An 18310-nucleotide genomic window follows, 5' to 3' on the forward strand; every position below is an offset into this window, starting at 1 on the left:
TACTCTCTTTATCAATATGTAGTCTAATGGCTCTCTACATATCAAATTTGACGAGTCTAGGACAAATAATGCCAAAACGTGCCACCTTCAATGAAATTTTAAAGCTTGACCTCTGTGACCTTGAAAAGTAGGTCAAATCAAAATCCAGGTATTATGTCATCAGAAGTATCCACGGTAAAATTTCATGATTCTGGCTATTACTACTGTTCATGAGATACGTACACAATAAGGCTTTCAAAGATGGCCGCCTTGAGCGAAGAAAGTGAGTCAAATTTCCTGTACCAGCCGTGGTACCCTCGAGCAACACACTAGTCTGGCATCTGATTGATTGCAGACAATAAACATTAGTTACTGTGCTGGCTATGATGTTGTGCATGCTCAAGGCTAGGGTTTCAAATTCCTTTACCTGTAATCACTGGAGATACTGAATCACTATTTCCCAAAGCAAAAACAAATAACACTCCACAAACAAGAGTGGCCAATATTTGGATATTGAACCAGTATACTGGTTTTGTTAACAAAGAAATATATTGCGGCCATAATGTTTCACGGTTTTGTGAAATTGCTACTTTGACCCACTTGTAATTTGGTGTTTTGACAACCATGCATTAGTAATTTCAATTAGATTTTATTTTTTGCAGCCATTTATTTTCGCGATTGTCTACAAATGCGAAAAATGCAAAACTAAAGGCACGTGAATATATCCGGCTTTACAGTATTAAGTACTGTTTCAAGGAATGGAAACTTGAACTATTCATGAAAAAAACACTTACCTTTTTAAATCAACGCAGGGGATATGAAAAGATAGAAATAGAGCGTTTTATTGTAATCAATCTGTTGAAAACATGACAATATTCTTCGGGAAGATTTACTGAAATTACCACAGCCGCAAATGCAACTTTTAAGTCTTTTTACTGCTCTTGCAAAATCAGCACATATCAGGTTCTCGAATAAGTTTGAGAGATAGAGCCAAAATAAATTTGAGAGACTGAGCCCAAAATAACTTTGCCAGAGATAGAGCCAAAATGAATTTGAGAGATAGAGCACAAAATAAGTCTTTCAGAATTAAGCACAAAATAAGTTTGAGAGATAGAGCACTTGAAGTGAGCATTCACATTTCTCATTGTCCGATTTCTTCACATTTTGACAGAACACAAACAGACAACGACAAATGGACCCTCGAGTCCAATTATGGAGGAGTGGAAGAAAGATACATCACACTTGGAATCTCTTACCCCATCAAAGACATGTTAGTTTCTAATGCTCACTAATGCACAGTCACTAGGCAACAACAAATTCTGTCGTTGCTACTTAATGTTGGAAAAAGAAGATGGGGAATGCCGAGAATTTCAAAGAGCAAGGTCATCAGCGTTTAGATGGAATTACGTTTTTTTGTTGCTTTTTCATTTCCGAAGTCAAAAATTCTCTACTCATCAGTTCAACTGTAGAATAGAAGACTTTTTATTGGCAACCATCAAAATTTATTGGCAACCATCAGAATTTTTAGACACTTCATGTTTTAGGATAATTTATGGGAGAATCAATTTTGTACAGAATCACTCACAGGGTTACACGTTAAACTCCAATGGAAAAAGTTTTGATGATTCAGGTCTGATACAACCATACCAGTTCTAAAAGAGAATTTGCAAATCAATGGGTTCATATTGAAGATAAGGTCCATTACCCCCCCCCCCCATACCAGCAAGTTGTCACCGGATGTCAAATTGTGGCATATGGCAAAAGAGCCCCCCCCCCATCTGAAGCAGGTTGTCCTTGTTACCTTACAACAAAGTTTGACAAAAAACGCTGTGTTGATATCAATACAAAGCACACTATGAACAGAATATTGTCTCGCCAACTACTAGCATGCACAATGCATGATAATTGATGAGCCAATTATCAGATTCTCCACCAGTATACATCATGATCTAACAGCGTGTTCAGCTTGAAGAGACAAATGTCGACTAGCTGATGGAGCAAATATCAATATTCGTTCACTGGAAGACTTACTCAGACTGTAGAATTCATTCTCGATGATGAAAAGAGAACTTATTAGTGGAGATTTGGATAAGGCCAGGTAAAAAAGAAAAAGTTCCTCACGTACAAACCTCTTGTTAAAATGAGGTGGGGAGGGGGGAGTTATTTTAGTTTTATTGACCAGAGACATCAGAGCAGACATATTTCAAGCAAAAATATATCCATATCACGACCGAAAGACAGATGCCCCCTACCAACACACAGTGGAACAAGTGGAATGAAAAAGTTCTTAAATCATGACTTATTACATCAAGAAACATTTCAGAGTAATGTCAGCTCAAGCCTGTGAACGCGTGGTTTGGTGTTAAGCAAATGGAACAGGTGGCAAAATGTAAAACAAAATTTTGTTTTCATCTGTGGTTTCTGAAATAGCGGTAGTTGGGATGAGAAACAAATTTGTATCTTTACTCGGCTTAAGGAATCTGCCATGCCAATCCAAGAATCCAATAAGCATCCCAAAATTCCTGACCTTGCTCAGCCCCAAGGGAAGTGACTTATGGATGTGATATTGTGTGTCTGTGTCATGAGAGCTGCCTATCCTTTGGAGCTCTTTGGAATGATGTGAAAATCTACCTTTCTATCGCATCACCAGGTCTAGATCATAATCACTTCTCCTTAGATCTACATACTAATTCACACTTGTTGAAAACTGTGTATGTGTGTATGCTGAGATGTATGCACAAAACTCAACAAAACCCCTCTGCAAAATTCAAATTCAATCCAGAATCTAATTTAGTTTTTATCATTCTCTTTTCCTAATGAAGGCATCATTGGTATGGAGCACATCTTCTCTTACGGTGCTGAAGTTGTTAAATTTATGGTGATTAAGATTGACTTTTTGTCTGCTTCTATTGGGGGAAATTATATGTGTTTTTTCTCTACAATTTCACAGGGCTTGCTTGATTCGATTGAATCAGTGAGTTACAAGAGGACCCAACTTTTTTTTAATCATGCAATCAACCTAACGCTTCAGCAGCAGTAATGAAGGCCCCCATCTCTTAAATTATTCCCTGTTAATTACAGTAATCACAGCTTGCGAGCAACATGCCGTCATCCGCAGCGCTTTGACCTCACCGCATTTACAACCCGTGTTCAACAGACACATCTCACCATGTCTCAATGCCATGACAGCAACAATGACAATGGCGTCTTCTTAATCACTGGCAAATCACAATCTATGATCAGGCCGACAGGAAAATGTTGCCTCTCGTTTAGATAAATCAACATCATCACATCACTCATCAAGAAAGATAGATCATCCAAAATGTACCTTCCTTTGATTGTTGATGAGATGGGATCACCTTTCAGACAGCGTTCTATCTTCTTTTATTGCAGGTATACAAGGCGAGCGAGATAAGGAAATTGTTTTGATCTGCAAATGATTTCTTTTTCAAGAATAACATTGCTAATTCTCTCCAAAACAAAAATCATGAATATTTTAATTTTTTTCAGAATTTTTTGCAAATTGCAATTAAACTAAGAGAATTTGGCGGCGAACAATAAACCATTCAAGCATTGTTTAACGTAATCTAGTCCTGAGTATCCATCGAGATGTTCTAAGGATTACCTAAAGTCTGACGAGACAAAATCACGCTAAGGGAATAGACTAAAACACCAAGAAAGAAATAGTGTCAGTTTCGTCACACCAGCAACCAAAACGATCGGATCAACCGTCGCACAGGGCGGAGAGTTGTATTTTGAAAAGTTAGCTCCAACAAAAAAAACCTTCATGAGAAATTTAGTCAAAACTCATTTACTTTACTGTTGCCACCAATTGAATGATTATGCCAAAGAAAGGTAAGATGATTATAAGCCTATTTACTCATGCATTGTCCACTGAACAGCAATTTCCTTCAGACCGCCTTTTCTTCAGCTTGAAGAAATTACTCGGATGCTTTAGAAAAGCGAGCTTTGTTGATCCATAATCAATCAAGAAGTCATCAGCCACGTAAGCCAATTTTTCACAATTGCTTTCTTTTTCAGGAGTAGATATCACTCGGCAAGTTGTGTGGCATTGTTGATTCTAACAATGATGCTGTCATGGAAGATGAAGTCACACATGTGTTCGCCAATTCTGATAGGTTTCTCACTGTCTCCGATCACAGCCCGCAATGGATCTTCTAATGGGGTTCTGGCAAATATCTGTTTTACTTTTATAAGGCTTCTTGTCTACTTTCTCTAAGTGTAAAGGAATGAAAGCTACAATACCATTAGGCAAACAGATCTTTACTTTGGCTTCTGGCAAATATCTTTACCTTATCAAAAAGAAGTTGCGAAAATTGTGTGTAGTGCATCCATTTACAAGATGAAAGAGTGTTTTAGATCACAATTCTTTGATTTTAGGTTCCATTGCGGTTTATTATATTTGCACTTCTTTGATGTGAGCTAATGCAAATGCAAACTGATAATTATTATTGTGTATTGACTTGGTTTTAGAATGAATATTTTGTTTTGACTTGGTTTCAGAATGATAATAATGAGGGAATTCCGCATCAAAAAACTTCTTTACCAGATATATCTATGAGTCAAACGCATGAGAACCATGAGGCCTATACCAGTGAAAAATCTGCTTGTGATATCTAGACCAATGGTATACACCGCAATGGTCCCTTGTAGTCAATCTCATCACAACTGACAGGGCCACCTTAGAGACTCCGAAGAACACATTAACGCAGTGGCCACACGCAACAAATTCTTACCAATGTTTTTCAGCTCAGCATCACCTTACGCCTACTCCTTTCTTTGTACATGACAAATGGATACGAACTGTCAGTGATGTGAACCAGAGTGGTAATAAAGACATACAATTGTAGGTTGAATTCGCTTTATTTGTACCTCTGATGATGAAAGGTAGTCAAAGCTGTGCCAAGTTGTAGTAAATATGGAAAGACAACGGTAACCATGACACTGGTGTACATTGTTAATCCTGATTTGAAAAGGATGTAGTTTGAATGTTGGAATAGCAACACAGGAGGAAAGAAATCTGAATGCCTACCCTTTGGAACAACAACACGTTGTATGACGGTGATAGCTATGCTGATAGTAAACAAGAAGAAAAAGAAAACAAACTTCTTTGGTTTCTTCCCATAGTGAGAATGAGAATTCTTCCCATTGTTAGAATGAGAAGACAAACTTTGGTGGTGCGTGGTTTTCGGATACAAATACACTCTGTTGTGGAGTGAACCGCAGAGAATATAAGCAGAAAGACGGGGCAAATAATTCTTGTAATGAGTTCCATTCAAAAAAGTACCAAACTGTGTGACAGAACATTAAGGAAAAGCAGCTGGATCATTCTCATATTTGATGAAATCTCAGACCATGTATTCATCTAAATTCTCAAGGCTGGCATGATAGAGTCCTTCTCCTTTACAAAGGTTATGCTCTCACCAACACTCCTATCTCTGGCGGCCATCAGGTTTTATCACACTAACCAAACATTACCAGGTGCAATGCAAACATTACAGCTCATCAGTACCGCACGATTTGCCTATCTTGAACTCTTAGGAAAAAGTCTGCTTTGACAACAGATGCTCGCGGAACCAAGCAACAGCACAGATCATTGGTGATCAAAGGTTGGTTTGGAGCGCGGAGTAAAAAATCAGCCATCCCTTGAGCTCCGAGTAGAGGAATCGCAGCCAATGTATTCTATGATCATCACAACTTGACCTCAGACTAGGGAATGGGGTGATTAGAATAGAATATGAGGATGAGCATAGAATATGTTCTATTCCAATGTGTACCATTGTCATCAAGTCTTGAGCGCTGAGCTGAGGAGGGCAAAGCGTCCATCCCATGGCAATCATGACGGGTATCATTCTTTGTCACCGACAAGCCCTGGCTCCATTAATAAAAGTGCTATTCAGCAATCCAGTCTTCTAACACTTCACACAACCAACTGTGGAATCCATTGCTCTACCAGCAAGTTAATGAACCTCAAAGAAACTAAGCGAGCATTGTTAGCCGATCTCAAGGTTGTTAATGCACAGTGGTGAACAGTACTCCTCAATCCAGATCAACAACAGACACCACACTCAGTGCCTAGTGGTGTGTGCTGCTGCACAATCCAAAACCAAGTGCAGCAACCGTTGCTTTTCTGAGTTTTCCTCATGTTGCCTTCACTTACAAAATCCCCGGCCAAATCACATCACAGAGGTGAATTCATATTTGCTTTCCAGTGCCATCCAAAATCCTTGCTTTTTACATAAGATCCTATTAGATAGAAGGTAGTGCATAGAACAAGGTTTCCCAATGCAATTTGAGACATTGTGATATTGGGAAAATTTGGTTCAGCACTAAGCAGCAATCCCTTGGGATCTCACAGTTTACTTCATCATCCACAAAGCTCTTCAAAGGATGCTTCAAGAATATCGAATGTTGAAACATATCCCCTGTGGTTACAAGCATTTGCTACTTCATACCTCACGTTTTTAAGTGTTACCATCCGCATTGGAATTCTTTGGGGAGAATTTCGATCATTTTTGATAGGTTGTAGAAGTAGGATGAATCGGAAAAGTGCTGACAAGTGGGAAGGTAGCAAGCAAAAACACACTTCAGGAATATTCAATTAGGTTACTTAATCATGTTACTCTTTAAAGAGTTGCCATGTGGCGCTAATAATTTTCAATTTTTAAAGAATTTCGTAGTTGGTACTTCAGTATTTTAAAAGAAGGTCGATAGTTCTTGATAGGCCATCAGTCTTGGAGTTCTTAATAGAGTTGTTACCTACTCAGGACAGTCACAGTTCTGACACTGTCTGGGGGAATATGACTTAATTGATTTCAATAGGCGGGCCCAGTGTTTATGTCAGTTTCGAACCAATATCCAGATCATAGAAGACTTTAAAGCTATGTGATGTAATGCCTACCATGAAGTCACAATCATGAAGCCTGTTTATTCTTAGATAAACACAGGTCTATGGTTTCCTGGCCTACAGTGTGTCCAAGAATCATGGATAACCCTGCTCTCCTTGCTCTGGTGTATGAAATGAATCATCGGGAGTTACAGAGATTACGTTGTGGTCTGCTTGCAGCCTTTCTTTTTGAAGACAAGATAGGGGACATTTACAACGCGCTTTTTGGTTATTTTCAAGGGCCTCGACTCGGCAAGGATGTCTTCACGGGGTTAGTCTTGCACCCACGTCTTTTCTTTACTCTAACGGGAGTAACTGTTGAGGATTTTCATCATATGTTTGACAATGTTAGAGAGGCCTTGGTACCCGGGACACGCCCCGATGTGCTAACACCTATGAACAAATTACTTTTGTTACTCATCTGGGCTCGTCAGTATCCTTCTTATGCTATGCTCTCCCACACCTTTGGAGTAAACGAAGTGTACATTTCCAAGTTGCTGACCAAATTGATACCGTACATGGGTTTTTCTACATATCGACGTCATATCAGATGGCCGAATGCTCAGGAGTGGGCAATGATGAGAAGATTACCAGGCAATGGAGTTGGGATTATCGATGGTTCGCCACAACTGATCAGGAGGCCGTATCGAGGAAACCTGCAACAACTGTTCTACTCAGGTCACCGCCACTCCCACGTGATGAACGCGCAGTTGCTGGTTGATTCGGAGAATTACGTAATCAGATGCCGTCCTGGTTTCCAGGGATCAACCACTGATGCTCTCTGCTACAGGTAGTTCCTGATATGCAATTTCTTTTATTGGTTGCCAACAACCAGATCATTTTAAAAGTAACAATTCATTATCTCATAAGTTAACGATGCTATCCCCTGATGGTGAATGTAGGAACTAGGCAACTAAAACACACGAAACATTTGGTTTTGGTTTTATAGTGAAAATTGGACAGATCATTCCTCAATCCTGATTTTTTGTAGGATAATGGAAGAACCATTGGTACCACACGGGACGAACATTCTGGCAGATCAAGGGTATCCATATGAGGTCCCACTCGTGGTGACCCATGGCCGTGGAAGAGAGTTCAGGGCTGGACGGGTGAGAATCGAACACGGTCTTCATGACATAAAGATTTTTCGGGCAGCAGGTGTTCGGTCACGACATCGCCGAAGAACGATTCCCGCAATCTTTGGTTTGGCAGGTGGTTTAAGGAACATGCGCAGAAACAGCTTCAGAAGAATGAATGTCCTCGTTGGTTAAGTCATTTAGGGTTAGAGCTTTATAGATGTCCCACTTTATAGATGAGGCACAAATTTCTGACTACCTCCGTTTTAAGTAAAAGTTAAACGAATCTGAAATTATTTTAATGGGCAGGGACCAGGCTATACTCAATTCCTTTTTCGGAGAGACCACCTGACTCGGCCAGTGTTTGGTGCTTCATTATCATGTGGCCTGTCATTTTTCAGTCCATTAACTACTTCAGTTCAGGCTTATTCAAAGCACCCAACATTGGTGGAGTCACGTGGTCTCTTACAAAAAAGATTAGAGTATTTCTCTTTGTATATATAGTGCATTGCTGGTTTAGACCAGCGGAGACGGTATGAGAAAAATGAAGAGAACAAAGAAAAATACTGTAAAGATACGAATAAAGTTTATTCTTATCTATACATGGCCTTTGCTGTTGGATCATTCATCATCGAGATGCAGGTTCTGTCTCATAAATCGGATCATGTATCCCCTAAGTTCATCTTCCTCGGCCTCTCTTGCCGCCATCCTGTGTAACATGTCTCTCATCATCAACTGATTCTGCGCCTGCAATTGTCGGAGTCCACCCCTGAAATTCAAATTTATCATCAGTTGTTCCAATAGTTATCATCAGTTGTTCCAAAAAGGTTAAACTGTTTTAAATCAAGGGAAGTATTTAGATGGCAGGACAGGGCAGTGGTGAGTGGTTTGGAACACATACTATTTTCCTTCATCTAGTAGTCGGATAAGTATCTCAGTTTAGACATGGCCAGCATCTGCAATAGGTTATTGATGTATCATCAGCTTATGTAAGACTATCACCTTGGAAGTTCATTCGCAGCTCCCTCTTGTCCGACTGGCTCTTGTTGACCACCGTCTTGTTCACCACCATCGTTCATTCTTGCCACTGGGTCGGCAGCTTCGTTGGCCTCTGCTTGGTTCATCTGAGCCTGGATGAATAAAGTTTAAGAGGTATGACACAAGTTTTTTCTGACCAGACTAATCAATAATATAACTGCTTTCACGCCAGTAGTAGCCGAACACATGCGGGCAAATATCCCGAGAACATCACGAATACTGATTGGTTGATTGATGATTTTGCAAGAGCAACTCTTGGAAAGTATAAGAGTATTGAATTACCTAAAACATTTCAAAGCGTCAGACAAGGTTGGTCCTCGAACATTGCATACTTACAGCTAACTCTTCTGGATTGTTTAATCCATCAAAATTGAATACAAATCGATCATCCCTCCTGTTTGGATCAGCAGGCAGATGGCCATCTACAATTTCCCGTCTTCTTATTGCTCGACGAACAACGCGGAGGCGATTGATGATGCCATTGAGGTGTCCATTGTAGATGGCGTGCGCATGCGGCGTCAACTCCTCCCGTCCTGCCAGGAAGGCCCCGATCCTGGCGTTGTCATTGCCCAATTCATGTTGGGCTTCGCGAAATGCTTGGATTTCCTCATCGGTTACTGCATCTGGGCGCTGCCTTCTTGCCATTCTGATCTGTACTGTGCCTGCTGACAGTCCAACTGACAGTGATTCAAGACTGTCTGGGCCAATACAATGGCGGTACCACAACCCAGACTGTCCTCGAGATTACAGCAACCAGTTATGTTTTTTTTTCAATTAACTTTCTTGGCATTGGAAATAATGTGCTATTGATGTAGGCCTAATAGATCAGGGTCTTACCGTTTAGGCCTAAACTCACTCATGCGACTCAATTGTATTCCAGAATTCAGAACCTTGCCCAGTTCTGTGTTATCTAACTAGGCCTTACATTATAACAATAATAATAATAATAATAGTAGAAAATTGTGTCATATTCCCCCAGACAGTGTCAGGACTGGGACTGTCCTGAGTAGGTAACAACTCTATTGGCAGCCAACGCAAGTGTTGAGAGAGTAATCTATATCTTTTCTACTTCATTAACTGGGATAAAAGAAGATAGAAAGCTGTCTGAAAGATGATCCCACCTCATCAACAATCAAAGGAAGGTACTGTTTGGATGATCTTTCTTTCTCTTGGAGATTCTTCTAATGATGTGAAGATATTGATTTATGTAGAAGAGGAATTGTCATTGTAGCTACATGTACATCATGACAGTGAGACATATTTGACAACCTGATGAGATGTTCCTGTTCCACCCAACAAAGGAGAGGTCTTTCCTTGAGCTTTTATGAAGTCAGATCATGAAAGCTGGTCCTAGGAAAGACCTTTGTGTAAAGAAGGGATGATATTATTGACACTGATTACTCTGAATCTGCTAAGTTGTGCTTTAGTCATTTAGATGGTTGGTAGAACTGAGCTGAAGCCATTTGACAACATGATGAAATGTTTCTGCTACACTCAACAAGGGAGAGTTCTGTCCTAGTGCTTCTAAACCTGATCACACTGGTCTCAGGAGAGACCTTTGTGTATAGAAGGGATAATTTGATAAAGCATGATTGCTATGAGGCTGCCAAGTTTTGCTTTAGTCATGTAGATGGTTGGTAGAACTGAGCTGATGCCATTTGACAACATGATGAGATGTTCCTGCTATACCCAACAAAGGAGATTCCTGCCCTAGTGCTTTTAAGTCTGATCATGAAAGTTGGTCTCAGAATATAGAAGAGATTGTATTGTTCTGAGGCTGCAAAGTTTTGCTTTAGTCATTTAGATGGTTGGTAGAACTGAGCTGAAGCCATTTGACAACATGATGAGATGTTTCTGCTGCACTCAACAAGGGAGAGTTCTGTCCTAGTGCTTCTAAGTCTGATCACTTAAGCTGGTCGCAGGAAAGACCTTTGTCTATAGAAGGGATATAGTTGACACTGATTGCTCTGAGCCTAGAAAGATGTGCTCAAGTCATGTGGATGGTTGGTAGTAGTGAGCTAATGAGTAATATCAAGGTTCACATAGTTAGAAGCCAGAAAAAAATGCCTCTTGCATACTTTTGAGAAACATAATGACTTGCAGTAAAATCCTTTTTGAAATAACGTTAGATCAGAATGCAGGGCTTCATTGTTCAAAACCACGTTAGCTTTCAGGGAGTTGTTAAGTCTTAACGCGACAAGTTTAATGTTTTTAACTGAAAGAGATAATGTCCTTGAGGATACTTAACTGATAGCATTATGTGGATGGCAGCATAATTTGTTGGCCGAGTGTTCTGTGGAGCAGTTCCTTTTATCCTTGCCCATTGTTCCCACTGGCACTGATTACCATTTCTTTCTTACCAAGATGATTCTATAACTCGAGTTACCATCGTCTTTCACCACAGGTTTGGTTCATTTTTCAGACAAGCAGATCCCAATTCCCACCGATTACTGTTCCTTTTCTTTAGAGAAGACTCCTTATTACGGAGCGGAAAGCTCCCTCTGCTCTCAAGAAACAGGATGCAGTCATGATTAACAATCAAAGGATAAGCTTTCATTCCTGGGGAGTCAATCGGAGAAATCCATTTGTTGTACCGCATGGAATTTTCTAGAAGGGGAGCAAAAAAGGCTGATTTTTCAATGGCAACATTGGTGGGAATTTTAGAGGGGTGGTTGTCAGAACTAAGAGGAGTGCGCCTAATGGAAAGCATTACCACATCAGAGTTTAAATAAAGAAGGGAGATGACAAAGGACACAAAGGCCCTTTTTAAAATCATGTGGGATTGAAGCAGCCACACAGTCATGCCCAAATCTGATGTGGGGCACTCATCATTTCTATTCCATCCTCATATGTATCTCTCCTCATCCATTTGTCTTGTTTAGAACATTAGACATCTGTTGTCCAGGCCATTATTCCATGAATGTCCTGTGAAGAACTGTACCAATAGCAGAGTAAAAACTCAACCAGAGAACCAATCCTGCCTCATTAAGTCCAAAAAAAAAAATAGTTACAGTTACCATACAGAGAGCGCTGCTATCTCAGTTGTAGTATGCCAAGATAGTATCAAACTGGCCCAAACATAGCAAATAGACTTATAAACAGATTATACCATTAGCCAATCACAAAACTCATTATGACCACAGAAAGCTTTGTATGTCAAAACGAACGATGAGACAATGTTAGAGAGGCAAGCAATGCAATTGAATTAGCAGTCAACTGGGCCCATACGATCGATCGATTGGCCAACACGATAGTTCTCATTCCTTATGCAGAAAAAAAACATTAATCATAGAAAATAATTTCTCAATTTCCTATAGCACGTTGTGGCCATTAGTTTTGGCTTCGATCGGTATACTCTGGTGACATGTTGAGACGACTTCGGGAAGAAATCAATGAACTCGCAGTGTTGTGATTATGAACCTGGCCAGAATAAATTTGATTCTCTCTATTGATCAACGGGGAGAGATTTACATGAAAGTACATCTTGATGGACGAGAAAAGGTTATTTTTCGATAATCTAAATGAAGTGATTGAAGCACAGGAGTTAGCAGATGATAAGATTAGAGTAGACACAGCCATAGTCAAATGAATGACTAACAGAGCCAAAACCAAATGAATCAAGTTGGTCATACCTACAGCTGAATGTGCCAAAGCCAAATTCATGTCTGGACAAAGTGATAGCCAATAGAATTTTGGTGGTTATAGCCAAGGAATATGGCTTGGCAGAACCACAGCCAATGAATATAGCTGGCCAAATTGGCCATAGCCACATGACTTGACATGCAGTAATCTATAATATTTTGGAGTGACTTCGACTTTGACTATTTTGGAGTTGAGAGTCACAGGGGGCAGTTAAATAGGGTTGGTGAAACATATTCAAGCCTACAGGCTACACCACATAGCCTCTAAACATGATCAACAAGTAGGTTTATCAGATGGTAAAGCAACCTGCCACAACTCTGCAAACCCTGTATAACATGGCCATAACGAGTCCATGAGGGTTTGTACCAACAGCCTTGATGGCGTGAGGAAAGGAACATCGGTGATGTAATCAGCCACAACACGTCACCCCATGAACTCATCCTGGATACCAGGGTTCTTCCCTTGATAACAGGATTCTTCACATAAACTCTGCCTTCTGCTTCGGGAGCAAAACCAGCCAGATATCAAGGATGTCATGAATGACCCATGTATGATGTAATACACTGCCAATAATAAAACCCCTGAGGTTTTGTACTAACTAGGCCGATGGTGTGTTATGAGATTTTTGTTGTGTACACTATGAATATTTGATTGCCAGAACATAATTGGCCTTTAGAATTTAGTATTGATCTGTTCCGTGTGATGAAGGATGCTAATTAACCATCTGGTCATTTAGACATTGATTAATACGTTTTTGATCGATGTCTACCAATGCTACCACTTTCTGGTGAATAAAGGCCTGATTGGGCTAGCCTTGCGCAGAAGATAATGGTTAGGGTGCAGAAGTCAGGCTGCCTAACAACAGTACGTCTGGCATGCAGTCAAACAGCTCATAAATGTAATATTCATAACACACGAAAGCCTACATATAAGTAAATGAATCGCGAAATCTCAACATGTTCTCACCAGTTCATAAGTTGCGATTACTTTGGTGCTACAATGTAGTCAAAATAACTCAAACATAAGCTGAACTTAAACTAAGTTAAAGGGAATTTCGCACGGCCAAGGTTTTTTGCCTACTTTTCACACTTTTTCGGGCAGTGGAAATGAACCTTCTCATTTCCTGTTTATAAGTCCGGCCCAGATCAGTAAGCTAGGCCCGGCCTGATGAACATGTGGCAAAAGGGCCTGTAATAGGGTTCCAGTTAGAAACTCGCGTATGACTTCATGATGCACAAATTGCTTTGATACCCAGACAGATTTTGCTGCCAACCTGGACAGAACTGAAGTGAATTCTCAATTGTTTCAAAATATGACTACAGCAGCCGGCCCAAAAAAATTGTTTCGGAGAACACTGGGCATTTGTTTGCCATACCCATCTATGGTAAACACCCTAACGGCACATCAACCCAATATTCATAACATGATATGAAAAAACGCCCACGGTAAACAAACGAAAATTTCTAAAACACCATTTTCCAAATCAAACATTACACTTGATGAAAAAATCAATACCACTGTTGTGATGGAGCGGTTAAAGTATAAAATGGCCAAGTAGATTGAGAATTTAATCAATGGCATAAAAGATAGGTAGAGTTAATTGCAGCTTTTATCCTTGGTTCCATTCGGTAGAGTTTGAATCAAGCACATCCGCAGATTGTAATATCAATATTTACTGTAGCTTTTAATGATACAGAGTACAGAACAAGTTTACCTTGTAGCTTAAACGTAGCTGAAAAGCCACTTTACCGTAAAAATGTGAAATCATTTAATTTTTGCAATTTTTTAAAAGCACTGTGATAATAAACCTCCATAGTGCCAAAATTCACAAATGTATGCAATAACCCCTATATTTTGGCAGTAAAAGCAATATCAGGTCTACTTTGAGTTGAAAACGAGTAGATGGTGATAAAGTTTAACCTCTGTAACCTTAGAAAGAAGGTCATATTGATGTTGACCTAATTCTTGATCAACACGCAGAGTTCTGTGATGCCCTAAATGTGACTACATACCAAATTTGAAGAGTCTAGGGAAAATGATGACAAAATGTCCCACTGTCGGTGGATTTTTAGAGTTTGACCCCAGGGTATTGGAAATCTGGTCAAGGTTAAAATGTTTCAACCACTAAATGTTAAATTTGATCAGATTAATCGATGACATAATCTGCAAGACCACACAGTGAAGGTTTAATAAGATATGACACACATAGGATTTTATTACCTTGACCTACTTATACCTAAAATGTAGGTCACCTTGACCTAAATCTTTGTCAATGTGTAGATATGCCTAATAATGCTCACTACATGTCAAATCTGAAGAGTTTAGGACAAATAATGACGAAATGTGCCACTTTCGGTGAAATTTTTAGAGTTTGACCTCTGTGACCTGAAAAGTAGGTCAAGGTCAAAATGTCCAAGCATTACGTTTAAAAGCCTTGTCCAAAACAATGACATACATTTGAAGATGTACAGGTCTTACTAAAATGAAGAATACATCAAAATCTACTCACCACGTTTGGCAGAGCCAGGTACAGTGCATCCTTGATGGTGGCTTGAAGATCATCAAGACTCGTCGCGCCGCTCAGCCGCAGAATGGCATCCTGTAATACACCAAGAATTTCATGCGATGAAACACACAAACCCATTGTGACATAATCCACAAGAATCACAATATTCCGACAAAATATTCCACGCTATTGGTACTCCATATGGTTCACGGTGACGGATCTATAACATATGCCTCCTCTCCAGATGAAGAATCTGAAAGTTGAAATCTTGTTTGTTACACATATGTTCGGTACTTGTTCCACATGACCAGGCAATCTTCAGATGCCGGCACATTGCAATTACAATCCTCCTCTACACAGATTGTGATCCTATTAAATAATGATAGATTTTTAGTACAACTTGCAGAGAGAAATATGTTATTCTGCACGTCAGAATTTCACAACTTTTTCCACGGTTGTCCTATTCTGTAGATAGTGACACAAAATATTTGTGAACAATGACAAATTCGCTCTCTCTGTTTTTTCCTTTTTTAATATTTTTGGCAATTTTCAGGAATTTGCACAAATCTCACACCAAAGTAGCGTCTTGTGTGACTCGGTTTGCGCATCATTCTCGCAAAGGAATTCCCGTCTCTCCTGCACTCAGATCCCTATCAGTGTCCTCCTCAAAACAAAAGCATCACTATCTGACAGGAAGAACCAACCCTGGTGCGTTATCAAATCCGATCTAAGGGTCAGCCGGGTGCATTCAATCATAAATCCAATATCTCACACAGCATCTGAAAACCATTGGCTATCTATTCATATCCGGGTATCATTTGGACAAACATTTACACAAAACTTTCCTAATTGCGGTGATTCAGGATGACCAGAACTTGTTAACGTTGTCTTAGCGTTGTATTACTAAATCCACTTGAGAAAATGGCCAAGTACCAAGAAGGATCGCAGTTGAAAGGTACTTTCTGTTGAAGCTACCGCAGGAGATTAAGCATCTTTTAGAACCTGACTTGAAGCATCACTCAAGGGAAGATGACAGCTAGGGTAACAAGGTTCACTGTTACTATATTTCGACCGATACCTTTGGCAGATTTATATTTTTTATATCAGCTTGTCACCAAAGGAGTTAAAAGAAGAAGCCCGATCAAAATATGGTATGTTTTAATTTTTGAATAAACAGTCCAGTCCAATATGCAAAGTTACATATGTAGTTTAATTTTTATCAGTTTTTTTCTTTATTTCCTTTCATTTGCAGCATAAGTGAAGTTCCTTTGTTTCTCTTCAAGGTGGAATTTTGTTTCCTTCCTACACATTCAAATGAAAAATTAATCATTGTATTCATATTATCAGGCTGAATATCACATATTAATCTGGAGACAAGGGCTGAAATTTCCTAATCCTACATGCAGTTTGTTCAAATCATCCTAGCTCATTCAAGTCACACTGGATGACAGCACTGTATTTTCTAATTGCTATTTTCAAATACTTCTGGGCCAAGGCTGGAACTCCACTAGAGGCAGATCATGACCACAACACTAGGATTGTCTGAAGGTAGTAGACAGAGGCAACAACCCATCTGTAAAGAGATATCCAGAACTGTGAGAAAAACTCTTTTCGAGAAATGATACTAATGCAGAAAGAATTGAAGCCACTTTTCACGTCAGCCTCAAAAGCACCAGGAAATGCAACCTGTATACTCCTTTGAGGGCGTTCAATCAGCGCCTTGCAGAATTATATTTTTTTCTGGTTTTGTATTCTATAGGGTTATGCCACATGAGCATAGATAAGCCTGGTATTCGCAGCTGCAACTGGAGTTACACATAGGCAGCTCGAAAATTGCCTTTAAAAGGGAACAGCAACTTCTGTCAAAATGATGGCCCTTTTGCTAGTTTGGTGAAAAAGGGCACACTAAAAATGGGATTAGGGCATCTGAGGCAACTGCCTTCGATGCCCCTGATAAATCACACCCTGCATAAGTTTTGTCAAATTTCTGCTGACTGACCCTGGTACTGATTCAAATGAGCATAGCTCACGGAAGGTGTAGGCCTGCAGCTGTTATGCAGAAATCTGCTCAAGTCAGATCAGTTTCCAACATTTGAAAACCATGTATCTTGTGGTGAGTTAGATTTGATTGATAAGCCTATTTTCTTTCTAATTGCATTAAAAAAGAGTTTGATATCCACTTTCATCAGAGAGGCGCCAGCTCTCGTGTAACAGACATTCAAACATGACGTTCAGGCCTGAGGCACCAAGGCTGAACAGATGTAGACGATAGAGACATGAGATAGGCCTATCGAGTTAAAGATGCCCTATCAGCACATGAAAACCACAGCGGACGAGTCTAATTGGCACCAGGACTGGGGCAAAGAGAGACAACAAATAGGCCTATGAGTCTGAGATGCCAATATCAGCATATGATAATCCCAAGTGGACAAGAAATCCTCTCCTGATGATATTAATTACAATCATATAGGCCTTGAGATACCGTGTCCAATATCCCAAGTATATATTTCAACATGATTAACCAGAAAAGAAGAGATAAGAACTCATGCAAAGTATGACAAAAACTCCTAAGTAAGATCAGGCTCAAACTCTTATTCTCAAAACCTTTTGCAAACCCAGACGTACAACAAACTCCAGAGCAATATCAAATGTATTGATGATCAACCCATGAGGCCTAACAGCTGTACGACAAGAGCAAATACACACTTGTCCGAATATCCATGGAATCGCCACACATCACTGCATCGTGTTTGAAAACCTATAGATCTCGCACAATGCATACAGCCTCGAAGAACTGGTCATAAACTGTCAATAATTCAGATATGAATAATCCCACCGATGAACTGAGTCTGACTCCGAGAGAGACCTGTCCTTTCCGTTAGCGTTGCGTATCAGTATAAAATAACCTGAGGCAACACAACATGCCGAATCCGTAATGCATGTATCCTCCACCGAGACTAGAGTCCATCCGATAATGAGAATTCCGAGGGAGAACTTCCAAGCAGGCGAAAACATCGATGACTGGTGTGTAGCTGAAGCTGTATTGGAGTGCTAACAGTATTGGACACATAATCAGCATGAGAGGATGGGGAGCAGTATAGCAGACAGAGATTTTCCTATTAGTATAGGTGGCTACACCTGACAGAGGACCTGAGTTACCAG

General features: G+C 39.9%; 1 protein-coding gene across 1 annotated transcript in view; it reads right to left on the minus strand.

Annotated features, from left to right (window-relative positions):
• Nucleotides 1–18310, minus strand: part of LOC135493975 (cGMP-dependent 3',5'-cyclic phosphodiesterase-like) — a 164878-nt gene that overhangs the window by 113188 nt on the left and 33380 nt on the right. Inside the window, exon 2 of the mRNA XM_064781682.1 lies at nucleotides 15152–15241. Coding sequence (XP_064637752.1) covers nucleotides 15152–15241 — 90 coding nt within the window. The remainder of the gene's footprint in view (nucleotides 1–15151; nucleotides 15242–18310) is intronic.

This window comes from Lineus longissimus, chromosome 9, assembly GCF_910592395.1.
Source record: "Lineus longissimus chromosome 9, tnLinLong1.2, whole genome shotgun sequence".
NCBI lineage: Eukaryota > Metazoa > Nemertea > Pilidiophora > Heteronemertea > Lineidae > Lineus > Lineus longissimus.